Source organism: Oryza glaberrima, chromosome 2 (assembly GCF_000147395.1).
Source record: "Oryza glaberrima chromosome 2, OglaRS2, whole genome shotgun sequence".
Taxonomy (NCBI): Eukaryota; Viridiplantae; Streptophyta; class Magnoliopsida; order Poales; family Poaceae; genus Oryza; species Oryza glaberrima.
Window position 1 is genome coordinate 32,458,302 of NC_068327.1, and position 21,884 is coordinate 32,480,185.

The 21,884-nt window shown below is 42.3% G+C and overlaps 4 protein-coding genes across 4 annotated transcripts; all 4 read left to right on the plus strand.

Annotated features, from left to right (window-relative positions):
• The first annotated feature begins 377 nt into the window (after positions 1-377).
• Positions 378-6,327, plus strand: LOC127764366 (protein TPLATE-like). Its single transcript, XM_052289245.1, has 7 exons — positions 378-1,589; positions 2,186-2,782; positions 3,339-3,700; positions 3,859-4,159; positions 4,626-4,748; positions 5,012-5,467; positions 5,579-6,327. Exons 1-7 carry the CDS (start codon positions 465-467, stop codon positions 6,077-6,079), a joined length of 3,465 nt encoding a protein of 1,154 aa, XP_052145205.1. The 5' UTR covers positions 378-464; the 3' UTR covers positions 6,080-6,327.
• A 318-nt stretch (positions 6,328-6,645) lies between these two features.
• On the plus strand, positions 6,646-8,494 carry LOC127762665 (putative pentatricopeptide repeat-containing protein At4g17915). The gene is made up of 3 exons (XM_052287135.1): positions 6,646-7,804; positions 7,913-7,998; positions 8,480-8,494. Exons 1-3 carry the CDS (start codon positions 6,646-6,648, stop codon positions 8,492-8,494), a joined length of 1,260 nt encoding a protein of 419 aa, XP_052143095.1.
• Positions 8,037-19,366, plus strand: LOC127764367 (nudix hydrolase 3). Its single transcript, XM_052289246.1, has 24 exons — positions 8,037-8,365; positions 8,480-8,563; positions 8,774-8,877; positions 9,193-10,173; positions 10,292-10,471; positions 10,924-11,001; positions 11,312-11,408; positions 11,683-11,816; positions 12,422-12,503; positions 13,114-13,200; positions 13,358-13,464; positions 14,157-14,328; positions 14,501-14,742; positions 14,965-15,046; positions 15,438-15,503; positions 16,420-16,497; positions 16,568-16,663; positions 17,229-17,335; positions 17,469-17,637; positions 18,005-18,088; positions 18,384-18,478; positions 18,613-18,703; positions 18,780-18,926; positions 19,066-19,366. Exons 4-24 carry the CDS (start codon positions 10,100-10,102, stop codon positions 19,126-19,128), a joined length of 2,331 nt encoding a protein of 776 aa, XP_052145206.1. The 5' UTR covers positions 8,037-8,365; positions 8,480-8,563; positions 8,774-8,877; positions 9,193-10,099; the 3' UTR covers positions 19,129-19,366.
• A 632-nt stretch (positions 19,367-19,998) lies between these two features.
• Positions 19,999-21,804, plus strand: LOC127762704 (uncharacterized). The gene has a single exon (XM_052287176.1). It carries the CDS (start codon positions 20,739-20,741, stop codon positions 21,405-21,407), a length of 669 nt encoding a protein of 222 aa, XP_052143136.1. The 5' UTR covers positions 19,999-20,738; the 3' UTR covers positions 21,408-21,804.
• The last annotated feature ends 80 nt before the right edge of the window (positions 21,805-21,884 follow it).

The window sequence follows — 21,884 nt, forward strand, 5'->3', positions numbered from 1 at the left end:
GCGAGGCACGATGGGAGGAGCGGGCGCCTGATGCATGCACGCCCGTATCGGATGCCCGATTTAAAAAAATTTCGTGGTTTTCATCTTGATTTTCTTGTAACTTGTGTTAATTAGTCCGATATAAGAACAATAAATATATATTTTTATCAGATAATCTGCCCAGTGTCACTTGTGGTTTTCATTTTACCAGAGGAGCAACCTCCACCGTCTGATCTTGCAACTTCCGTCCAGCCACGCTGCATAGACGGTCCAGATCGAACCCGAAACCATCATCCCAGTTGCTGGCCCACCCTCCAGTCTCTCACGGAAAGGATCCGACCCGTTACCACCACCCGCAGCACTATCCAAATGCTTACAACAAAATCCGACCCTCGAACTCTCCCACACTCCATTCTCTGAGATCTGCGACCTCCCCATCTCCCCCAACTCCGGCGATCGCCGGAGTTCCCCGCGACGGCGGCGCGATGGACCTCCTCATCGCGCAGATCAACACCGACCTCCGCTCGTCGGACGCGCTGCGGCAGTCGTCCGCGCTCCTGCAGGCGCTGCAGCAGTGCGCCGCCGGCCGCGACGTCTCCGCGCTCGCCCGCACCGTCGCCACCGAGATCCTGTCGGCGCCCTCCTCCGCCGTGTGCAAGAGCCTCGCGCTCGACCTCCTGCGCGCGCTGCCGCTGCCCCCCGACCTCCTCGACCCGCTCCTCCTCTCCTCCCTCCGCTCCGACCTCTCCTTCCCCGACCCCGACGTCGCCGCCTCCTCCATTGCCTCGTTCCCCTCTCTCCCTTCCCACCTTCTCCCCTCCCTCCTCTCCTCCGCCCACGCCGACATCGCCGCCGCTCTCTCGTCGTCCGCCGAGTCACTCCGTCTCGCCGCCGTCACCTCGTTATCCTCTCTCCTCCCGCGTGATGACCTCGCGCTCATGTGCTCCACTAATCCCTCGCTCATGGGGCACGCTACCACTTGGTGGGGGCGGCTGGCGGAGCTTGCATTGGACCCTGCGGATGCTGTGGCTGCCACAGCGTTTGAGGCGCTTGCTCGGCTCTTCCAGGAGCTGGATGCCCGGCGGATGAGCCGGCTTGCCGGGGACAAGCTTGTTGATGGAGAGGGCGCGCTTGCCGTGCGTGCTCAGTGGGCAGCTGAAGCCATCAATTTCATTTGGTCCCGGCGAAACATGCTCATTGCACGCTCCATGGTTATGCCAGTAGAGCGCTTCCGGGTCACCGTGTACCCTCTTGTGCACGCAGCGAAAATGGTTGCTTCTGGCATGGTGAACACATTGCGGCAGATTGCCAAGCCAGGGGACACTACAATAGATGACAGTGTGGAGTCGAGCGCGGAGAAGCTGGTTGGGGTGTCGGATATCATCTCGCACTTGCTGCCTTTCCTCAGCTCACTGGATCCACCATTGGTTTTCGAGGTGGGGATAAATATGTTGGCACTTGCAGATGTGCCTGGAGGCAAGCCGGAGTGGGCTTCAGCTGCCACTACTGCAATTTTGACACTTTGGGACCGGCAAGAGTTCTCATCGATGAGGGAAACCATTGTCAGAGCCGTCGTGACTAATCTCCATTTACTCGATCTTGGAATGCAGGTCTGAATCAATCTCCTCATAGCAACTTACTTTAGCCTAGTCAATCTGATGATTACTTTTAGTTATTTCTATAATATACTAAGTAAAAATTTAGATCAACCTTCAATACCAACTGTATGACTTTAAGGATCATGGAAGTGGGTATATGGGTTCTTAGTGTTCACTGGCAGCTGTAGAGGGCAATTTTCGGTCAATTTGAATATTTACAATCATCAACTGTAGATGATCTTGTTCAAATATAGCTTCCTTTCAATCATTCAATGACATCAAGGTTTCGTTTGAATTTATGTCTTTAAACTCATTCCAATATAACATGTAATTTTAACCAGCTAGTGTTTATTATGAGTGCACCATGAAACCAAACAGGTTTGGGATGCTATCCACACCATCTAAACTATTTCATTAAAGTTGCCAGCAGTGAACCAAATGGCACCTTAGTTGGTTCGGAATTCCATCTCCTGATTGCTGCCATTCAACTCAACAATTATTTGATTTCTCACGATATTAGTTGCCACTATATTCCCTAGCATTAACCGGCGATCTGTGTTACATGCATATAATAACATGGATTTACAAAAGTATGTTTTGTGATGCAGGTGTCTCTGTTCAAAAGGCTGCTTCAAATGGTGAGGAATTTGAGAGCAGAATCAGATCGTATGCATGCATTGGCATGTATTTGTCGGACTGCTCTTTGTGTTGATCTTTTTGCAAAAGAGAGCGTTAGAAGAGGTCAGAAGCCTGTTCCAGGAACAGATGTGATCTCACTATTTGAGGATGCAAATGTGAAGGGTGATCTAAACAGCATAACGAGCAAGAGCTTGTTCAGAGAGGAGCTAGTCGCTTCCCTAGTCGAAAGTTGTTTCCAGCTATCACTCCCCCTACCTGAGCAGAAGAATTCTGGCACAGAGAGCAGAGTTATAGGAGCATTAGCTTATGGAACTGGATATGGTGCATTGAATTGGACAGAACCTGCTTTGGATGTGGTGGAAGTTTGCAGGCCTTGTGTTCTTTGGGACTGTGGTGGGCGTACCTATGCAATTGATTGCTATCTGAAGTTGCTTGTACGGCTTTGCCATATATATGATACTAGAGGTGGTGTAAAGACAATCAAAGCTGGTGCATCTCAAGATCAGATTCTAAATGAGACAAGGCTTAGAAATTTGCAGCTACAGCTTATCAAGGATCTTCGTGAGGTTATGCTCTTATTTAATCTTAACTTTTAAAATCTAAACACGATGGCATGTTTGTTTTACATGAACCCACATAGTTCTTTATATTTGTTGAATGTTGATGCTTCGTTCATCCACCAAATAAATAAAACAGTGGTTTATCTATTTTATACTATCTTTATGGCAACCCATTAGTTTTTCTCTGTTGCACTGAACTCCTATATAATATTACAGTACATGATTTTGTTTCTTGGCATGCATCATTGTTATGCTTGTCCTTGTCTTTTCCGGCCTCATGGATCTGACTATTGCAAAAACTTGTGCTCTAAAGTACATTTCCCATAAACTTCTCTCGTTCAATAACTAAAAAGCATACACTTTGTCAAGGCTTTACTTTAGTTTAGATTATATTATGGCTGTCTTTGCTGGGCTTTCCTTTTGCTCTTCTTCCCCCTTTCTTTTTTCAAATATTTATAAACTAGAACTGCATCATCTGTAAAAGATTCTTTTCCTAGTTGGTAATAATCATAAAGTGCCGTTGTTGACATGACTTCTACTCTATATTCTACTTTTATTGCAGGTTCATACACCAAGAATTTCAGGACGATTGATATGGGCAATTTCTGAACATTTTGATCTTGAAGGTCTGGATCCTCTTTTAGCTGATGACCCAGAGGATCCATTGAATATCATCATATCTAACATGCATAAGATTCTATTCAAGATTGATTCATCTACAACTACCTCAAGTAGGATACAAGATGTGCAGTCTGTCCTCATATGCGCTCAACGTTTGGGATCGAGAAATGCAAGAGCAGGCCAGCTCCTCACTAAAGAATTGGAGGAGTTCAGGGCAAGTACTTCAGCTGATTCTGTCACCAAGCATCAGTCGCGTTATGTCTTGCAAATAATAAAATATCTAACGAACCATCCTGATAACAGGTGAGTGTATTCTGAAACTCGAGTAACTAATTCTTTCACAAAGGGTCACCATTTATTTAGATATATACTGTCATAAATGTTGTACAACAGAAAAAAAATCTCTACTGGAACATGCATTAGGAAATTATGAAATGTCTAACTTTCCAATATTTATTCAGGTGGGTTGGTGTAGGTGATGCTACAGGGGATTATCCATTTAGCCACCACAAACTTACTGTTCAGTTTTCAGAGGCATCTGCAGCACAAGATAGGAAATTGGAAGGGTTAGTTCACAAGGCCATCGAAGAGCTTTGGAGGCCAAATCCCACTCAGTTGACTCTCCTACAAATGAAGGGGATTGGTGCTTTGCACAAAGAGCTTCCAAAAACACTTACTTTGACTGGCAGCAGTGATCCATGCTATATTGAGGCATATCATCTGGCAGATCCAACTGATGGGAGAATCACCTTACATCTAAAGGTATGGCCTGATCGATGCATCTTTCCCTTGTTTGCTTAACAGTATCTTCATTTTATTGTACTTTTCTGTTTTGGTCTCTGTTAAATGCTGTTTAGGGACAATTTAGCTCTTAAGGTGGAGATAGTTATCTTGGGGGGCTGGGGTAAAATTGCCAGCAGTTTTTTTGCCAACACTGTAAATACTATATTATTAAAAAATAGGAACCAATATTCTTATGCAACCTATTGGCCACAGTTTTCTCATTTTAAGGCCATATTATGTGTGGCCTTATCATGATGGATCTTCAGTGTTAGCTCCAGCACTGTGCAATTGTATTTTTGTATTTGTTACCTGGTAGCAGGTAGGTTGATTTTAGAAGTTAAAACAACCATGTGTGGTTCCACATATATTTCTTTTCTCTGAACTATAGAATTTTTTGACCTGGAATTGTATTATCATGTTGTTTGACTAGTTTATGTTGTTGCAGATTTTAAATTTGACTGAGCTGGAACTCCACAGGGTTGATATCAGAGTTGGTCTCTCTGGAGCACTGTATTATATGGATGGATTCTCCCGCACAGTTCGGCACCTACGTAATCTTGTTTCCCAGGTGCTTATACTAATCTAAATGTGCCTATTTTGCTGATGTTCTTAGTATAAACTATACAATTACCCATCAATAATTTAAAACTAGTGTAGTGCCCCTTGTGTTGCTAGGGATCTGAAATATATAACATCACCATAAATTCTGAACTTAAACAAATTAAAATAATTATCCTCGAGTATAAAATTTCACACGCATAATTCACATATTAGATCAACCAACTCTTATTTTAATCCACCTTATGTGGAAAATGCCTTTCCATTCTGCAGGATCCAGTCCAAAGTAGTGTAACTGTTGGAGTTTCGCACTTTGAGAGATGCTCCCTCTGGGTTCAAGTCTTGTATTACCCATTTTATGGAAGTGGAGGGTCTGCAGACTATGAAGGAGATTATGCAGAGGAGGACTCACAAACAGTTAGGCAGAAACGCTCACTTAGGCCGGAGCTTGGTGAGCCAGTTGTTTTGCGGTGCCAGCCCTACAAGATCCCCCTTGCTGAACTTCTCTTGCCATATGAGTGCTCCCCAGTTGAGTATTTCCGGCTATGGCCAAGCTTGCCAGCCATGGTGGAGTGCACTGGCACATACACATATGAAGGTAGTGGTTTCAAGGCCACTGCTGCTCAGCAGTACGACAGCTCTCCTTTCCTCAGTGGGTTGAAGTCGATTTCTTCTAAGCCCTTCCATCAAGTCTGCTCTCATTTCATCCGAACAGTAGCCGGGTTCCAGGTAATCATTTTGAATAATCTGTGTCACTTGAGTCATGTTACCATCCTCTTTATTCTTTCATATACATAACTATCAAAATTCTTGGGTTATAACTCATTTGATCTCCTACAGTTATGTTATGCCGCGAAGACATGGTTTGGTGGGTTTGTGGGCATGATGATCTTTGGCGCAAGCGAGGTCAGCCGGAATGTTGATCTTGGCGATGACACGGCCACAATGATCTGCAAATTCGTCGTGCGTGCCTCCGATGAATCCATCACAAGAGAGATCCAATCAGACCTCCAGGGCTGGCTGGATGACATCACCGACGGCGCCGTGGAATACATGCCGGAGGAAGAGGTGAAGAGCGCGGCGGCTGAGCGGCTGAAGGTTTCCATGGAGAGAATAGCCCTGCTCAAGGCGGCCAAGCCGAAGGTGCCACCGGCGAAAACCAAGGAAGAAGAGGAAGAGGAGAAGAAGGAGCAAGAGGACCTGGACGAGTTTGGGAACCCCAAGGGCCCCTCGACGCTTTCCAAGCTGACGGCGGAGGAGGCCGAGCACCGTGCGCTCCAGGCCGCCGTGCTGCAGGAGTGGCACCAGCTGTGCAAGGAGAAAGTCTTGAAAGCACAGTGAGGCTTTTGGTTTTGTGTTGTGATTTTGAGTGCCATTTTTGTTCTTTTAACCCCCATTTTGTGTATGTATTAGCCCTGCTGATTAATTTCACTCCATGTACTACTGCCGATTTGTTCATTGTATTCATTGTTCACAGATAACATTTGTAACATAGATCCAAGCTTTGGTGTGAAAATACATTTTTTTCCCCGGTGACCGCACTATATTCCTGGTCCATTTTTCGACGAAAATCTACAAAGAAGGTGTGCATAACAAAATTCCTAATGTTTGACTGACAGGTGGGGTCTGGTGAATTCTACCTGTCTATTCCAATGACATGTGGGGTCTCTTGCAATGGCCCCACAAGCCAGTCTCTCTCTTCGCGGTCTGCGTGTTCCCACCCCTCCACCCTCGAGTCCCCCGACCAGGCGATCACCCCGTGGGCGGCGGCGCCGCCGTCCTCAGGCCGCCGGCCGCCGCGTGCGGTCGAGCTGCCTTGCCATGGCAAGGCCGCAGCCTTGCTGATAGCGAACGGAGGAAAACGACCAGGCTGTATGCCCGCATGGTGTTCGAAGGGGTCGGGAGCGATGGCTCGGGGTCGGGGGCGGTGGCTGCTGCCGACGCGGCTGCTGAACGTCTCCCTCGCCGCGCTCTGCCGCGGGGGGAGCCTCGCCGCCGCGGAATCCGTCCTCGTCGACGCCATCCGCCTCGGCCTGCCACCCGACGTCGTCACCTACAACACCCTCCTCGCCGCCCACTGCCGCGCCGCGGGCCTCGAGGCTGGCCTCGCCGTCATGGGACGGATGCGGGAGGCCGGGGTGGAGCCCGACGCCGTCACCTACAACTCCCTCATCGCGGGGGCCGCGCGCCGCGGGCTCCCGATACACGCCCTCGACCTGTTCGACGAAATGCTCCGTGCGGGGATCGCCCCCGACTCCTGGAGCTACAACCCCCTCATGCACTGCCTGTTCCGGTCCGGCCACCCGGAGGATGCCTACCGGGTGTTTGCTGATATGGCTGAGAAAGGCATTGCGCCGTGCGACACCACCTACAACACTCTCCTCGACGGGATGTTCAGGGCCGGTTATGCGATGAACGCATACAGGATGTTCAGGTACCTGCAGAGGGCGGGGCTCCCCGTGAGCATTGTGACTTACAACACCATGATTAACGGGCTGTGCAGTTCAGGCAAGGTGGGCTATGCCCGGATGGTCCTTAGGGAGCTTGGGAGGACTGATCATGCCCCAAATATTATCACTTACACGGCAGTTATGAAATGCTGCTTTAAGTATGGTAGGTTTGAGCAGGGGTTGGACACCTTCTTGTCATTGCTGGACAGAGGGTACATTTCGGATGTCTACCCTTACTGCACAGTGATCAGTGCTTTGGTTAAGAAGGGCCGGTTGGGAGAAGCTAATAATTATTGTGACCTCATGCTACAAAATGGATCTAGACTTGACAGTGTGTGCTACAACACGCTGATTCACATGCGATGCCAAGAAGGGAAGCTGGATGACGCATTTGAGCTTGTGAGCATGATGGAAGATGGCGGCCTGGAGAGCGATGAGTACACATTCGCAATTCTGGTCAACGGGCTGTGCAAGATGGGACATATCGAGGCTGCAGAAAAGCAGCTATTTTACATGGAGATCAAGGGCATGCAATCTAATGTTGTGGCATACAATTGCTTGGTTGATGCACTCTGCAAATTTCAAGAGGTGGATGCAGCTATCAGATTACTGCAGTGTATGAAACTAAAGGATGATTTTACTTACACATCACTAGTCCATGGTCTATGTAGGGTGGGTAGATACCATATGGCATCAAAATTCTTGCGAATCTGCTTGCGTGAAGGTAATAATGTTCTTGCATCTGCAAAGCGTGCTGTCATTGCTGGGCTTCGTAGCTCAGGGTTTAAAAATGATTTGAGGAAAGTCCGGGTAGCATTAAATATGGCTAAGCTGTTACGACCATAATCCAAGGAAAATGGCCTGAAAGATCAATTCGCAAGAGAAATGACTGGATAATCCTGCATGGAGTTTAAGGATGAATATCTTGTCAGTGGCTCAGTGCATCATTCTATAGAAGTAAAATGGGTATACTCTTTTTCTGGAGAAACTGTAGGATGGTGATCTTGCAATATGCAATCAGCCTTTTCACTGTCAGTCTGTCAAACCCAAGCGGAACAAAATTAAACATCATGGGAAGCTGCAGACATCACCACTAGTTGGCAAACGGTATCGGCTCAGTATGTGCACAAAGCCACCACTAACTGGTGTATGCCTTGCCTTGGATTTTGTTGGGAAGGTAATTGTGGATTTATATTTTATATTCAAGTCTTCTGCTTAAATTAGTTATTACCTTATCGTTGTGTCACAGTAAATCATGCTAAGTTTACCCTCTTTTGGGTGGTTGTTGCAGATTGATTGGGTTTAGTTATCTGTTGCTCCAGACCAGACGATACAGAGCAAGCAATTAAAAAGAAGTACAAAAAGCTGCAGATTGGTACAGAAAAACCCATTTGCACATCATTTTTTTGTCTGTTCTTTAATTCTTATGAAGCAGTGGAAAAAAAAATCTCTTTGGGTGATACCATATGTCACAGTTTTAACATATTGAGCAAGTTTTATATTCCAATGAAAAACATAGCAAGAGGACAGATATGTTTGTGGTATGCGGCAGTGCTACCTATCCTTGAAATTTTCCATTGGACAGCCATTTGTTGGAGCTCTGCATGTCAGTGGCTGCTGAGTTCGAGCCGTCAATTGAAACAAGTCGGCAACCTCTTCGTGATGGAGCATCGTAGATTGGTTTGCAAGGTGACATGAATTTTTTGAACTCAATTGAGGTCAGGTTTGCTTTGGGTTGAAGAATTGGGGTGATTTGGGTAGATCAGGAGATGTTTGGTTGATTGGATTGGTTCTGGGACGTATAGTTTGCTAACATAGGTGGGTCTGGAAACAGTCTAGTTTTTTAGGCATTAGCAGGTCTAGTCCAAATATGAAGTTATTGTGACATTCTACCAATTCTTTTCCCTACCTTTGAAGGACATCTTGAGTGGGATAACTTTAATTTACAGAACATGGTAAATTTAGGTTCAAGATGGATTTACAAAAGTATTTTCTGTGACCCAGGGAGTCTTCATACGACTGCTTCGAGTGGCAAGAAACTTGAGAGCAGAACAAGATCATATCCATGCATTGGCATGTACTCCATTTGTAGGAATGCTTTTTTTTTTTGCCGATTCATACTTGGGAAGCCCATTCGAGGAACAGGTGTGATATCACCTTTGAGGATGCAGGTGTGATGATACAAGCTGAAAACCACTACTGACGAGCGGCCGAAGATTTACATGGAGAACGTAGCTCAAGGCAGCAAAACTGAAGGAACCTTTGATAGCGACAAGAGAAGAATAATGAGCGGAGAGAGTCCAATTTCATGTGTAATTCTTTCGACATGAATTTTGCAAAAGGAGTCCAATTTGGCTTTGATTTGGGAGAAACGAATTCGTACATTCGGAACTACGCGAACATGCATGTCAGATGAAGGCGGGGCCGTCCTTTCTGTTAACAGACAGTAAATTTCAAGATGTCAAATATACGAGTTTCAACACAAATCCTACAGAGTTTCTGCTACAGGAAAGTGATTTTCACCGTTGTACAGAGTTTCTGCTACGGCATTGGTATATTCTATCCTTTTTTTAAAAAAATTAATTAAAAATTGATACTAGCAACCTACTCCAGTCCTGATCCGAGTTTGTGTCTAATCCAGTAGTATTGTTATATTTTGGATCGAAAAGAGTAGATTTTCTGAATATAGCTTATTTTCAGCTGGTATCTTATCCATACAGACCACCAAATTATCAAAATCTTCGGAATCTGAAAAAACCCCAACCCAAACAAAGCATCTCGTGTCCCTATCTTTCGGGTCATTTGAAACTGGAGCGAATAACCTCTCGACTCCAATTTCCACACAACCCACCAAAAAGTCTCCGCCACTTCACCCCGATCGCCGCCGCCGCCGCCGCCGCTCGATTCCCCGATGGCCGCGGAGCCGGAGGAGCGCCTCGACGTCCTCACCGCCGGCGGCGAGAAGACAGGCGCCTCCAAGCCCAGGCACGCCGCAGCTACCCCCTACCCAGCTTACTCCCGCCGCCGCTTCGGTTGGATTCGATTCGATCGGATCGCGTGACTCCGCCGCCGCGGTTTGCTCGGTTTTTTTTTTTCATTGCAGGTCGGAGGTGCACAGGGACGGCGACTACCACCGGGCGGTGCACGTGTGGATCTACAGCGAGAGCACCGGGGAGCTGCTGCTGCAGCGCCGCGCGGACTGCAAGGACTCGTGGCCCGGCCAGTGGGACATCTCCAGCGCCGGCCACATCTCCGCCGGCGACTCCTCTCTCTCCTCCGCGCAGTGAGCTCGCTACCCCTTGCTCCCTTGATAGAATTTCGGAATGCGATTATCTGAATTCTGCTTGGGGAATCGTAGTGGCGATTTTGCCTAGCAGCGTGGAGAAGCACTTGTCACTCTGCTTTAAGTTTACTATGCACATGGGCATGACACTCATAGCTTATATCTGCGGGAGTTGTAGTCTCTGAGATATTGCGGTTCATCTGATCGATGCAACTGCTGAAACTTGATTGAATTAACTTACGTGATGAATGGGTTGCACACGTGCTATTATCACATAGTGTTTGAGACGCTGTTCATATTTTATTTTAGTTTATTCCACAGGTTCACTGACTTGCTTGCATTTGTTGGGTTGGCTATTACTCTATTGCGTGATTCTTTGCTAGGCTAGGTAAAAAGGGTAATATTAAAATGATGCATTCTAATTGGTAATAGCATTTGACATGGATCATCAGGCGGGAGCTCGATGAAGAACTAGGCATCAAACTTCCATCTGATGCTTTCGAGCTGTTATTTGTTTTTCTTCAGGAGTGGTTAGTACCTCTATCTCTTAGTCCATCATCTTATTGTGAGTTTGCAAACTACGATAGAAAACGATTACTTTTATCTTTTTTGACCGGGTATTAAATACTATTCTATCCCTCATCAGTTTAAGATTGTATAGCAGCATATTCTGATCATAACTGCAGCGGATCTTTTACAATTTCAAACAGTACTTACTGAGAGGCTTGCTAAGTGCTAATATTTCATATTTCATCACTTTATGTTCACATGAAATTTCACACTATCAGTATCTGCATAAAGGGACGTTATATAATGATATCCTCTGATTCTTTGCTGCAGTGTTATCAACAATGGCACATACACCAACAATGAGTACAATGATGTTTATCTTGTGACTACTTTAACTCCAATTCCACTTGAGGCATTCACTCTCCAAGTGAGGATACAATGATTAGTAATACTTTGCATTATGTTTTTTTCACTTGCTCTTGCATATTCATGGTTGTCAACATCAACAAGTGTGTATTACAAGAAAAATCTGTACTTATGTTCCTGGCACCAAAGGAAATATATCTGAGCAAGTAAATTTATCAACATGACAAAAGGAACACTATCGGAATTGTCCAGTATATAACTATTTATGATGTAATTTCTTTGTTTTACTAGTTGTATGGTTTGTTTCATAATCAACTGTAGAAGTTTTATTATAGGAAAGTGAAGTATCTGCGGTTAGGTATATGCATCTTGACGAGTACAAGAGCTGCCTTGCAAAAGAAAGCGGAGAATATGTGCCTTACGATGTGAATGGGACATATGGCCAACTATTTAGTATTATTGAAGAAAGGTAAGCATCCAAATTATTTGTCCAGTCATGTTTTTGTCAATTTGTGGCCTCAATTGTCGAAGGGATAATTATATTCACTTTGGAAGAACTGAAATGACTTTTTTCTGTGATCGATATGAAATTTACTACTACCAACAGTCTGTGGTAACAAAGGTGCTGGTGACAATTAAACCATGTCCAAGCTCTCATTTGACCTCCAGGTTTAGGTTTAAACATTGGGAAGCTGGAGTGAGTATTTGTCTCTAGGTTGACACAGTAGGTTCTTAGGAGTTAGGATTTATTGTATAGTTTTTTTTTTAACTCATCAGAGTTTTAAGTTGAAAAAAAGGATGTGGTGTCATTGAGCAAGTCATTCGATGGGTAAGTCTCTAAACAAAAACTTAGCATTTGGTGAATCAGGGACTTTTACTGTATGTTTTGAGCAGCATCTGCTCCCTGTTAACAACCCACCAGAATTAGAACTTTCAAATAACTGTTTCTTTGTCTTCATCTCTTGCCAGTTACCACTTTGAAGCAATTCAACATATCATTCCCTTGGCAATCCCTGTTGCACCACGTTTTTTGTCAAAATTATCTTGCTTCAACCTTTCATGCCATGTTTATAGGTACAAAGACAATATCGAATCCCGCAGTTTAACCTTGCAAAAGCAAATCAACCGTTATGCTCCCATCCATTTGGAACCAGAGGTAAGCTGTCTATATTTTTTGTCAGTCACCCTGTAGCTCTGGTTATTTATTTTCCATTTCATATTTGATTATTTATGTAACTATTCTTGCCTATTTGGCAGCCATCAATATTCAATACCAACAAAATTATATGTATGGAAAAAGGGAAACATTCACTTCATTTATGCACATAGCTACTAGGTATGCCATATGCAATATGCATTGGATGTATAGCACATGAAAGCTAGGTGCGCATTGCACAAAAAAAAAAAAAAGAATACTGTTTGTATCATTGTGGTGGTCTGATAGTTGGAAGGAATGATATATTGTGTCAAATTGTCTACTATTGGGTAGCACCTACCAGTTTCCTCACCTTTTCTTGGATTAATCCATTCAAGATTATTATTTCTTAGAATATTGTATGATACATATACTATCTATAATCTGTTCATCATAAAATTCTGTGTCATAAAAGAAAGCAACAGTTTGATTTCACACACTAGGATCATAATATTTAGTTTGAACAGTAGGACGGAAACAGGAAATTTGATTCATCATTCCTATAATATAGTACTCACATGCTTTTTTTTTGTCTCTGGCACGCTTGACATTTCAATCTTTGGCTTTGCAGTTGACTAGTCTATCAGAAGGAGACAGGGAAGCCTTGGGATATATTCTTAAAGCATCAATAGTTATTGATGACATCTTTTATGAGCAGGTACATCTTTCAACTTTCTTCATTTTTTTTTGAAACACATATTTTTTATTCTTATTCGTTGGATATGTCGTTTACAATTAGTTAGCAAAGATTATCTTCAGTGATAATTATTATTTTTACTGCATTGCAACTTCTTACTACCCTGGTTCTCGATTAGGTTTGGAATAGCAACTGCACGCTGAGAGACTGGCTGAAAGCACGTGCTAACTACTCTTCTTTTGATAAGTTGAAGTGGTTGTATTATTCCATTAATAAGAGTCCATGGTAATTTATTTTCTATTGAAGTTTCTTCACGCATGTTGACTACTTTAGGTTTATTTGTACATTGGATATTTTGTTGGTTGCATGGTGACTTGCCTATGAGTTAAGATCATGATCTTCTGAAGTCTGCATTTAGTATTTGTCTTGTGTTGCCACGTTGACGCATATAAGTTTACATGTGTTGTGTGGATGGATATAGTTTGTATCCTAATTTTTGTGTATCTACATCTTTATGAGAAAATTAAATGTTTTGTATTGAAGAATGCATACTTTCTCAGATGTTCTGTGCAGAACTTCAGTACTCCATGCATGAAAATGTTCTTTCATACCACTGTTATCTAACCATTACAGACCAATTGTTTTCATTTATAGATTTTCTTTTTTGCTATTCATTTTTTTCATTCTTAAGTTTATCCCTACAAAACGAAGTATGCTTGTATTTCGGGCTGTATGGAGTAGAGAATTAGTGAGATATGTGCATGCCCTCATGGACTCTAATGAAATATGTACTTGGTGAAAGATATAGCAGGGAGCATATTTATCTATGATTAGGGTGTTTATGAGCACAAATCCATTTTTTATTCCTACTTTGTATGCTTGTTTCAAACTCATATTATCTAATTAGATAATGTATAACTACTATGTATTTTTTAGCATCTTGATAGATGTTATTATTTGATATTTTCCCATAACAGGTCCTGCCTTGATGAAAATAAGGCTTTTCTATCGACTGCAGATTCTGCTGTGAAATTACTCACAGATGCCACCAAATCAGTTTCAGGATGGAAGGGGATTGAGTATCGTGCTGCATTTCCTCGAGATAATCCTCCCGGGGCAAACTTTTATCCTCCTGATATGGACAAAATGGTAAGATTGTGCTTAGTCACTTTTCTGCTTCCCAGTGCTCAAAGTATCCAGTACAAATTTCATATGCAGTAGTACGGTTGCTTACTGAGTACTGTATAAGTACGTTTGATGTGTACTTGGTACCGTAGTGACTGAAGCAGGGCCAATTTGCATATGTTTTGTATGTCTGTAGGAGTTTGAATTATGGAAAAATGGACTGCCTGAAAAGGAGCAAAAATATGCAACTGGATTTTTTACTGTCATAAAACGGCATGATGCCTTGTTGCCTTCAATACTAGCGCAGTCAGATGGATCAAATCAAACCAAGACATCAGATGATCTTTTCGTTGTTCCATACTCTGAGGAGTACAAATCATCCCTTGAGAAAGCTGCTGAGCTTCTTCATAAAGCATCTGAATGTTCTGATTCTCCAAGGTAAGCTAGTACTTCCTCCGTTTCACAATGTAAGTCATCCTAGCATTTCCCACATTCATACTGATGTTAATGAATCTAGATAGATATATATGTCTAGATTCATTAACATCAATATGAATGTGGGAAATGCTAGAATGACTTACATTGTGAAACGGAGGGAGTAGTAATGTACCAGCTTTTAGTTTCTGAATTTAAAACTTATATGCTTTTATCTTCATGTAGCCTCAAGAATTTGCTCAAAACCAAGGCAAATGCTTTCCTTTCAAATGATTACTATGAATCTGATATAGCTTGGATGGAGCTGGTTAGTGTCCTAACTCTCAGTTTTAGTTCATTATTTTCTCTTTAAATTTACAAATGTACTGGTTTTCTCACTAGCTTGATTCCTTCGTTCTTGGAGAAATTGTTCTTGAATGTTTTAAGGCAATTTGTAATCTTTTTTTTTTTGGAAAAAGAGAACAGTAGGTGAGTTCCCTACTGTAGAATGTATTGTCAATAACACAAATAATACAAGGTCAAGAGTTTTATGGTGAATAATGTGTGGTTTATGAGCACTGCAGTATATAGTGTAGAATATTTGTTGGGTGTATATTCATAAAATTGGCTGTATTTGTCAGATTTAACAGCAATGTTTGGCATGTACAAATCAGGATTTGCTCATATAACCTCTGTATTTGGCATTTCTATCTTTATAGGACTCCAACTTGGATGTCACTATTGGCCCATACGAGACATATGAAGATGGTCTTTTTAGTTATAAGGTATTTGTCTCTCTTTTGAGATCTACAAAGAATTTTCTCCTTGGGATCCTTTCCTACCTGTTCTTGTCATCTACCTATTTGCTGGTCAAGTATTTAGCATGGAATTTGCATCAAACACCACATATTATTTTGAAACTTCAGTAAGCTTGCTCGTTATCACATATAATGCAGGTTTGCAACATTGTTGAGTGTGTGCCTATTTCCTGTGTTCAATTGTTATTTGTGTTTATTAACTAAATGCCCGCGTGCTTGCTACTGATAAAAATGAATCATACACATGGAGCAAATTAAATGAACATATGCCCTCTCCTTTTTTTTTTTCAATGAAGGCACCCTCAATACTTTTATCACAGGGAGTACTTCTAAAACTAACTTTAATACTACATATACATGTGACGTTGGTCATCTTAGACCCTTTCCGAATTTAAGTTTGTACTTTAGAGACCAAGAAAATGATAGTATATGAAGGGACTTATATGTAATATTGGCTTCAGGAAGTATTTGGTAAAAAATATAGTGGGGTGGCAGATTCACTGCTACAGCCCACCAGCACCATTGACTTCCTTTAAAAGGAGTATAGGTCTTTTGATGGTCATGATACTATTTTATTCTAGTAGCTATGATTTTCTCTTCATACCTCAATGCTGGGGCTGCCCATATTATTTGGGTTAAATACTAGGATTTTAATTCACTTAGGCACCACCTTATCCCCAATGAAGAAAGTATGGCCTATAATAGTATAGGAATAGAGTAGGCGACATTACCATTTAGATTAGGGCATGTGTTTAAACATGTGTACAGGATGTGCACATGCACTTTTATATCTTGAATCAAGTTTATCTACATACTAAGTATATGCATAGAGTTCAATAAAATATATCATTTGTTTTTACTAGTATTTTCTACTATTTTAAAGGCAACCTTTGAAGCATTTGTTGGTGTACGGGATGACATTGCCACTTCTCAAGTTAAACTCTTCGGTGATCAACTCCAGGTAACTCTAATTTATTTTCTGTAGAAAAGTACCAACTTTTGATTTACATGAAATTTGATCTTAAATTCAGGATTTGGAGAAGCATCTTCCACTGGACAACATTTACAAATCCGACAATGTATCTGCTGCTCCAATTCGTGTTATCAATCTTCTGTACAACTCTGGGGTATGTCCCTTTTGTAACATTTCTTTAATTTTTGGGGTTCATTTAATGCTTTATTTTATTACTGTGAATTTGTGATCTCCCTAGTCATTTGTTAAATTTCTGTTTCGATTTGAACTCATTGGTACTTAAAGTTTTGATATTTGTAGACACAGAAAATCTTGCTTGTTTTCCCTTTTTGCTTGGTGGTAGATGGGCATCGTCAAAAAGAAGCTTATGCCCTTAAATCCCTGAGAAGCAAGTATTCAGCCTTTTCGTAATATCTAATGACAATTGATGACACACCACGATTTCATGAGAGGATTGCTTTCTTCCTTTTGTTTTTATGATCAAAGGAGAAGGTTGTTTACTTTGTGCTTTTCTTACTACTGCCCCAGTTGCATGTTGGCCAAAGAATTATTGCTTAGATTACTTCAGCTTGAGTTTGTCACTATAATTGGCTAAACCATTCTTTGAGATCTTGAGACAATTGATAGGCTGAGAGCGCGTGCAGGGCTTGTGTATGTATTGCAGATGATTTGTTGTGCCAACAGCTTCATGATGAACTAAACAGGGACTATTGTTGCAGGATGTGAAAGGCCCACAAACTATTGCTTTTAATTTGCCCAATGATGAGCGGATTGTGAATGAACGAGGGACCTCGATGGTTATGCTTAAGAACATTTCAGAAGCTAAGTATGTTCTTTTACCGATTATTGTCTATAAATTTTAAATTGGTGACTCAGGTGATCCACACTATCAGTGGCAAGTGGCAACAAAAGTATGGGAGTTCCTTTTTGGATGATTCTAAATTTTCTTTACTTTTCAGGTTTAAGCATATCTTAAAGCCTATAGCTAATGCTTGCATCAGAGAGGAACAGGAAGATTATGTTGATTTTGAGCCTTATTATACACATATTGTTTGCCATGAATGCTGCCATGGAATTGGTCCTCATTCCATAACCCTTCCAACTGGTAAAAGATCAACAGTTAGAATGGTACGTAACTTTGTATATTCATAGAAATAAACATAAACCAATGCATGAACCTTAGGTGCACTATAAACATTTGCTTTGTTTCCCTCAAAATTTGCCACCACCTTCAACCATTTTTTTACTTAATGTCACTACCAAATTTCTTGTCAGATTATTGACAAATATATAAAAATAACCAAATTTATAAGTATGGATGTTGCTATAGAAAATGCAGCATATTCACTTAGCAATGGAAAATAACTTTGCTAATACTCAGGTACATGTAGGAAAAAAAAGATGTGCTTATTTATCTGTCTTCACACTTTAAATTTGAAATGCTGGTTATTTCTCTGTTATCTGATTTATAGATGACCTCTTCATGAAAAAACAGGAACTTCAAGAATTTCATTCAGCATTGGAGGAGGCCAAAGCTGATATAGTTGGTCTATGGGCACTGAATTTTCTTATTAAAAAGGTCAGTTGCTTTCATCAACTATCAAGCTACCATGGCACTTAGCTTAGTCGAGACCAGGCAGTCAAATCCTGCTATTGCTGTATATGCATAAGCAAATTTTCATTTGGCTATATCCTCGTTTGTGCCGTCATTACTACTTAGGGAAAAACAGAAACAGTTTTTCCAAACTGCATGAACTGCACATTGCATGAGCACCAACTGCATGCAATTTTGCATTGACTGGGTTGTGCAAAACCACTTAACCCGGTTTTGAATAGCCCTACTAATAATAGCACATCTGCTTCTGCTCTACCAGGGTTTACTTCCTAAGAGCCTATCAGAATCCATGTATGTCTCATTCCTGGCTGGATGCTTCCGATCGATCCGCTTTGGACTAGAAGAAGCTCATGGGTGAGGCTTTATTTTCCCTGTTAGCAAACTGAATTATGTTTCTGGAAAAAAAGGGAACGCAAGTACTTCTCAATTCTCATAGAATCTGTACTGTCCTGAGCTCTTTATATAAATCACTGTTACTATGTGTGCAGAAAAGGGCAAGCTTTGCAGTTTAACTGGTTGTATGAGAAAGGGGCTTTTGTCTTGCATTCTGATGGAAAATTCTCAGTTGATTTCACAAAGGTATTTCTCTCTTTTTTTTCCTCAACATTATTATTGTCATGCAGTCAATTCCCATTAGAACTTTGTGCCATGAAAGGTTGAGGACGCTGTCGAGAGTCTCAGTAGAGAGATCCTGACAATACAAGCAAAGGGCGATAAGCCTGCTGCCCAGTCTCTTCTGCAGTCCCATGCAAGCTTGACGCAACCACTGCGTGTGGCGCTGGACAAAATAGAACACATGCAGGTAGCTTTCAAATTTACCGGTTCATACTAATTTTTTAAGAGCTGAAGAAAATTGTAAACTATTTTTCATGGCTTCTCTCCGAGTGTTTGATTGGGTTTTATTTTCCTTGTTTATATTAACATGTTCTTGATTATTTTAGGTGCCTGTTGATATCACTCCTATATTCGGCACAGCAAATAAGCTGCTTGCAAACGATCAGTAGGGTGCTCGGTTTAGCAAGCTACGTGCTTCAGTGGAACTCTGCAAGAAAACGTATTTTGTTCGATCCTAAGATACTCCATGACAAGAAAAGCGAAACGGGAAGTTAGGAATAAATGGACAAGTTATCCATAAACAATAATGTTCATGTCTTATTTTTATATTTATTACGTCTTTGATTGCGAGAAGACCCCTTGTAATATTTCAGGATTTTCATCAGACTGCTGTTGTTCTATGGTGCATGAGATGACCGGGGAAATCACGTGAAACTACACTGGATAGCAGTAATACACTGATCGTTCTGTCCACAAGCTAAAAGCCCGAGAAATCACATTCAAACTTATTTTGCTTTCTAAAACATTCAAACTTATTTGTTCTCTTTTTGAAAAAAAATTCGGTGAACTTATTTTGCTTTCTAAAACATTCAAACATTCAACTGAAAATGAGTGCGACGTGGACTTTCTAAAAACATGAAACTTTCGATTCAAATTTTAAACTTCCAATTCAAAATTTCAAAACTTTCAAGTCAAATTTAATACTTTTAACTAAAAATTTCAAAACTTTCAACTTAAATTTCCGAAAATTTCAACTCGGAATTTCGAAAACTTTCTTATCAAATTTGAAAACTTCCAAGTCAAAATTTAAAAGTCTCATATCAAAATTGAAAAATTCTCACATCAAAATTTAAAACTTTTAATATCACAATGAAAACTTCCATATCAAAATTGAAAATTTCAACCCAAATTTCGAAATCTTTCAACTACGAACTTAAAACTTTCAACTATTTTTTAAAAGTCTTCTAATCAATATATTTATGTTTTTTTAAACAATGCTAATTATGGTAACTAATACTAATTACGGTAATTAACGTTGATTACCATAATTAGCGGCGCATTGTGGGCGCACACTAGGAAACTCACGCCGCGGCCTCCATCGACTTCTTCCTTCCTCCTCAAAACCAAACGTCCATGGCGACCACCACCACCACTGATACCACCAACGCCGCCACTCCTCTTCTTCAACCCTCGATCCTCTTTGGACACCCACGTCCACATCGGCGACCGCCGCCCCAACGCCACCACCACCGCGGAAGATGCCCAGATCCAGGTCTCCATCTCCCCGGCTTCCCCGCCGAACCCCTCCCGCCTATTCGTCCGCCGCCTCAACCGGGACACCGTCTCCCTCCTCTACGAGGACGCCCAGATCGTCTCCGCCGCCGATGGCCTCCTCCTCCTCCGCGTAACCATCGTCACCACCACCGCGCCATCGCGGCTGGAGAACGACTACTTCGTCTACAGCTACCAGTGGCCTGGACGCCCCTCGCTCCGCCGTCTCCCCTCGCCGCCGTTCCCCTTCCACGACGACGAGGCTGGGATCCTTCCCCTTCCCGTTCCCGGCGGTGAGCAGCAATACAAGATCGCCGTGCTATCCGTCCGCCTGAACGGGTTCAACCTCCGATTGTTCGATTCCGCGTCATGGAGCTGGACCAATGTCGGCAAGGTGATCGTAGCTTCGCCGCAGAGACCTTTCCCAATCAAGATCCCCAGGAACGCCGCTCGCCTCAACCAGCACATCACAACAACGGCGATCACGCTTGGAGGTGAAGATGGCACGATGGGCTGGGTCGATCTCTATCGCGGCATCCTGTTCTGCGACGTGCTAAGCGGCGGCGATCATCCCACGCTCGTTGGTGTTCCATTGCCGCTGCCAAGGAGATTGGTCGATCGCGGCGCGGAAGTCGAAGGATGCCCTAAGGCCAATAGGGGTATTGCTGTTCTTGATGGTTGCCTCAGGATGGTCGAATTGGAAGTTCATGGCGAGATACTTCCTACGCGTGACCCTGAAACTGGGCACCTTGATCGTGAGATCAAGAACTGGGAGCTCTACATGTATACCAACAGCAAGATCACCGGTGCTTGGGAGGATTGGCAATTGGTGCACAGAGTTGAAGCTTCTCAAATCAATATCGACCAAGCGATTCATGACAGCTTACTGCAACCGGGATTGCTGCGTGATAAAATGCAGGATGGCAAGGAGAGGAAATTGCACAACCTCCTCACATCTCAACCTGCTCTCAGCCTGGATGGTGAAGGTGTTGTTTACTTGCTGACAAAGGCCAAATTCATGCAACGTCAGGCTTGGGTTCTTGCTGTTGATGTTAAGGGCAACAAAATACTAGGATTAGCTGAGTTTGGCACTGACACATACTTGGGTTTGTCCCTCGCGTATTGTCCTAGTAGGATCTCCAGTTACATGGATGCATGGACTAGTCCAGACAATTAGTTATATTTTAGTACTATATAAGTTCCTAGTCCTATGATTTATTTGCATGTATAAGGAGCAATCGATAGGATAATTGGTTCATCGAAAATATGCTGAAAAGAGGATGCTCCATTATCGACAGGATGTAGACTTCAAGTTAATTTTAGTCTATGCATTTAAGAATTCAGCGATGTTCAAGAAAGGTGGATCAAATTTATAATTGCTTTATAGTGGCCTACTGTTACAACTACAGATCTACCTAGTACCTACCCATAGAAGTAAATTACCCTAGAAGTAAATGTCTTCTTAGCTGGTCACTGTGGTATATTATAGAGGTGGGCAAAATTCAATTGAGAAGATCGGGGGACCTGAAATAAATTGAGAAGGTATTTCTTTTTTTTTCTCAACATTATTATAGTCATGCTGTCAATTCTCACGTGCAATTACACTGGATAGCAGTAACATACACTGATCATTCTGTCCACAAGCTAAAAACCG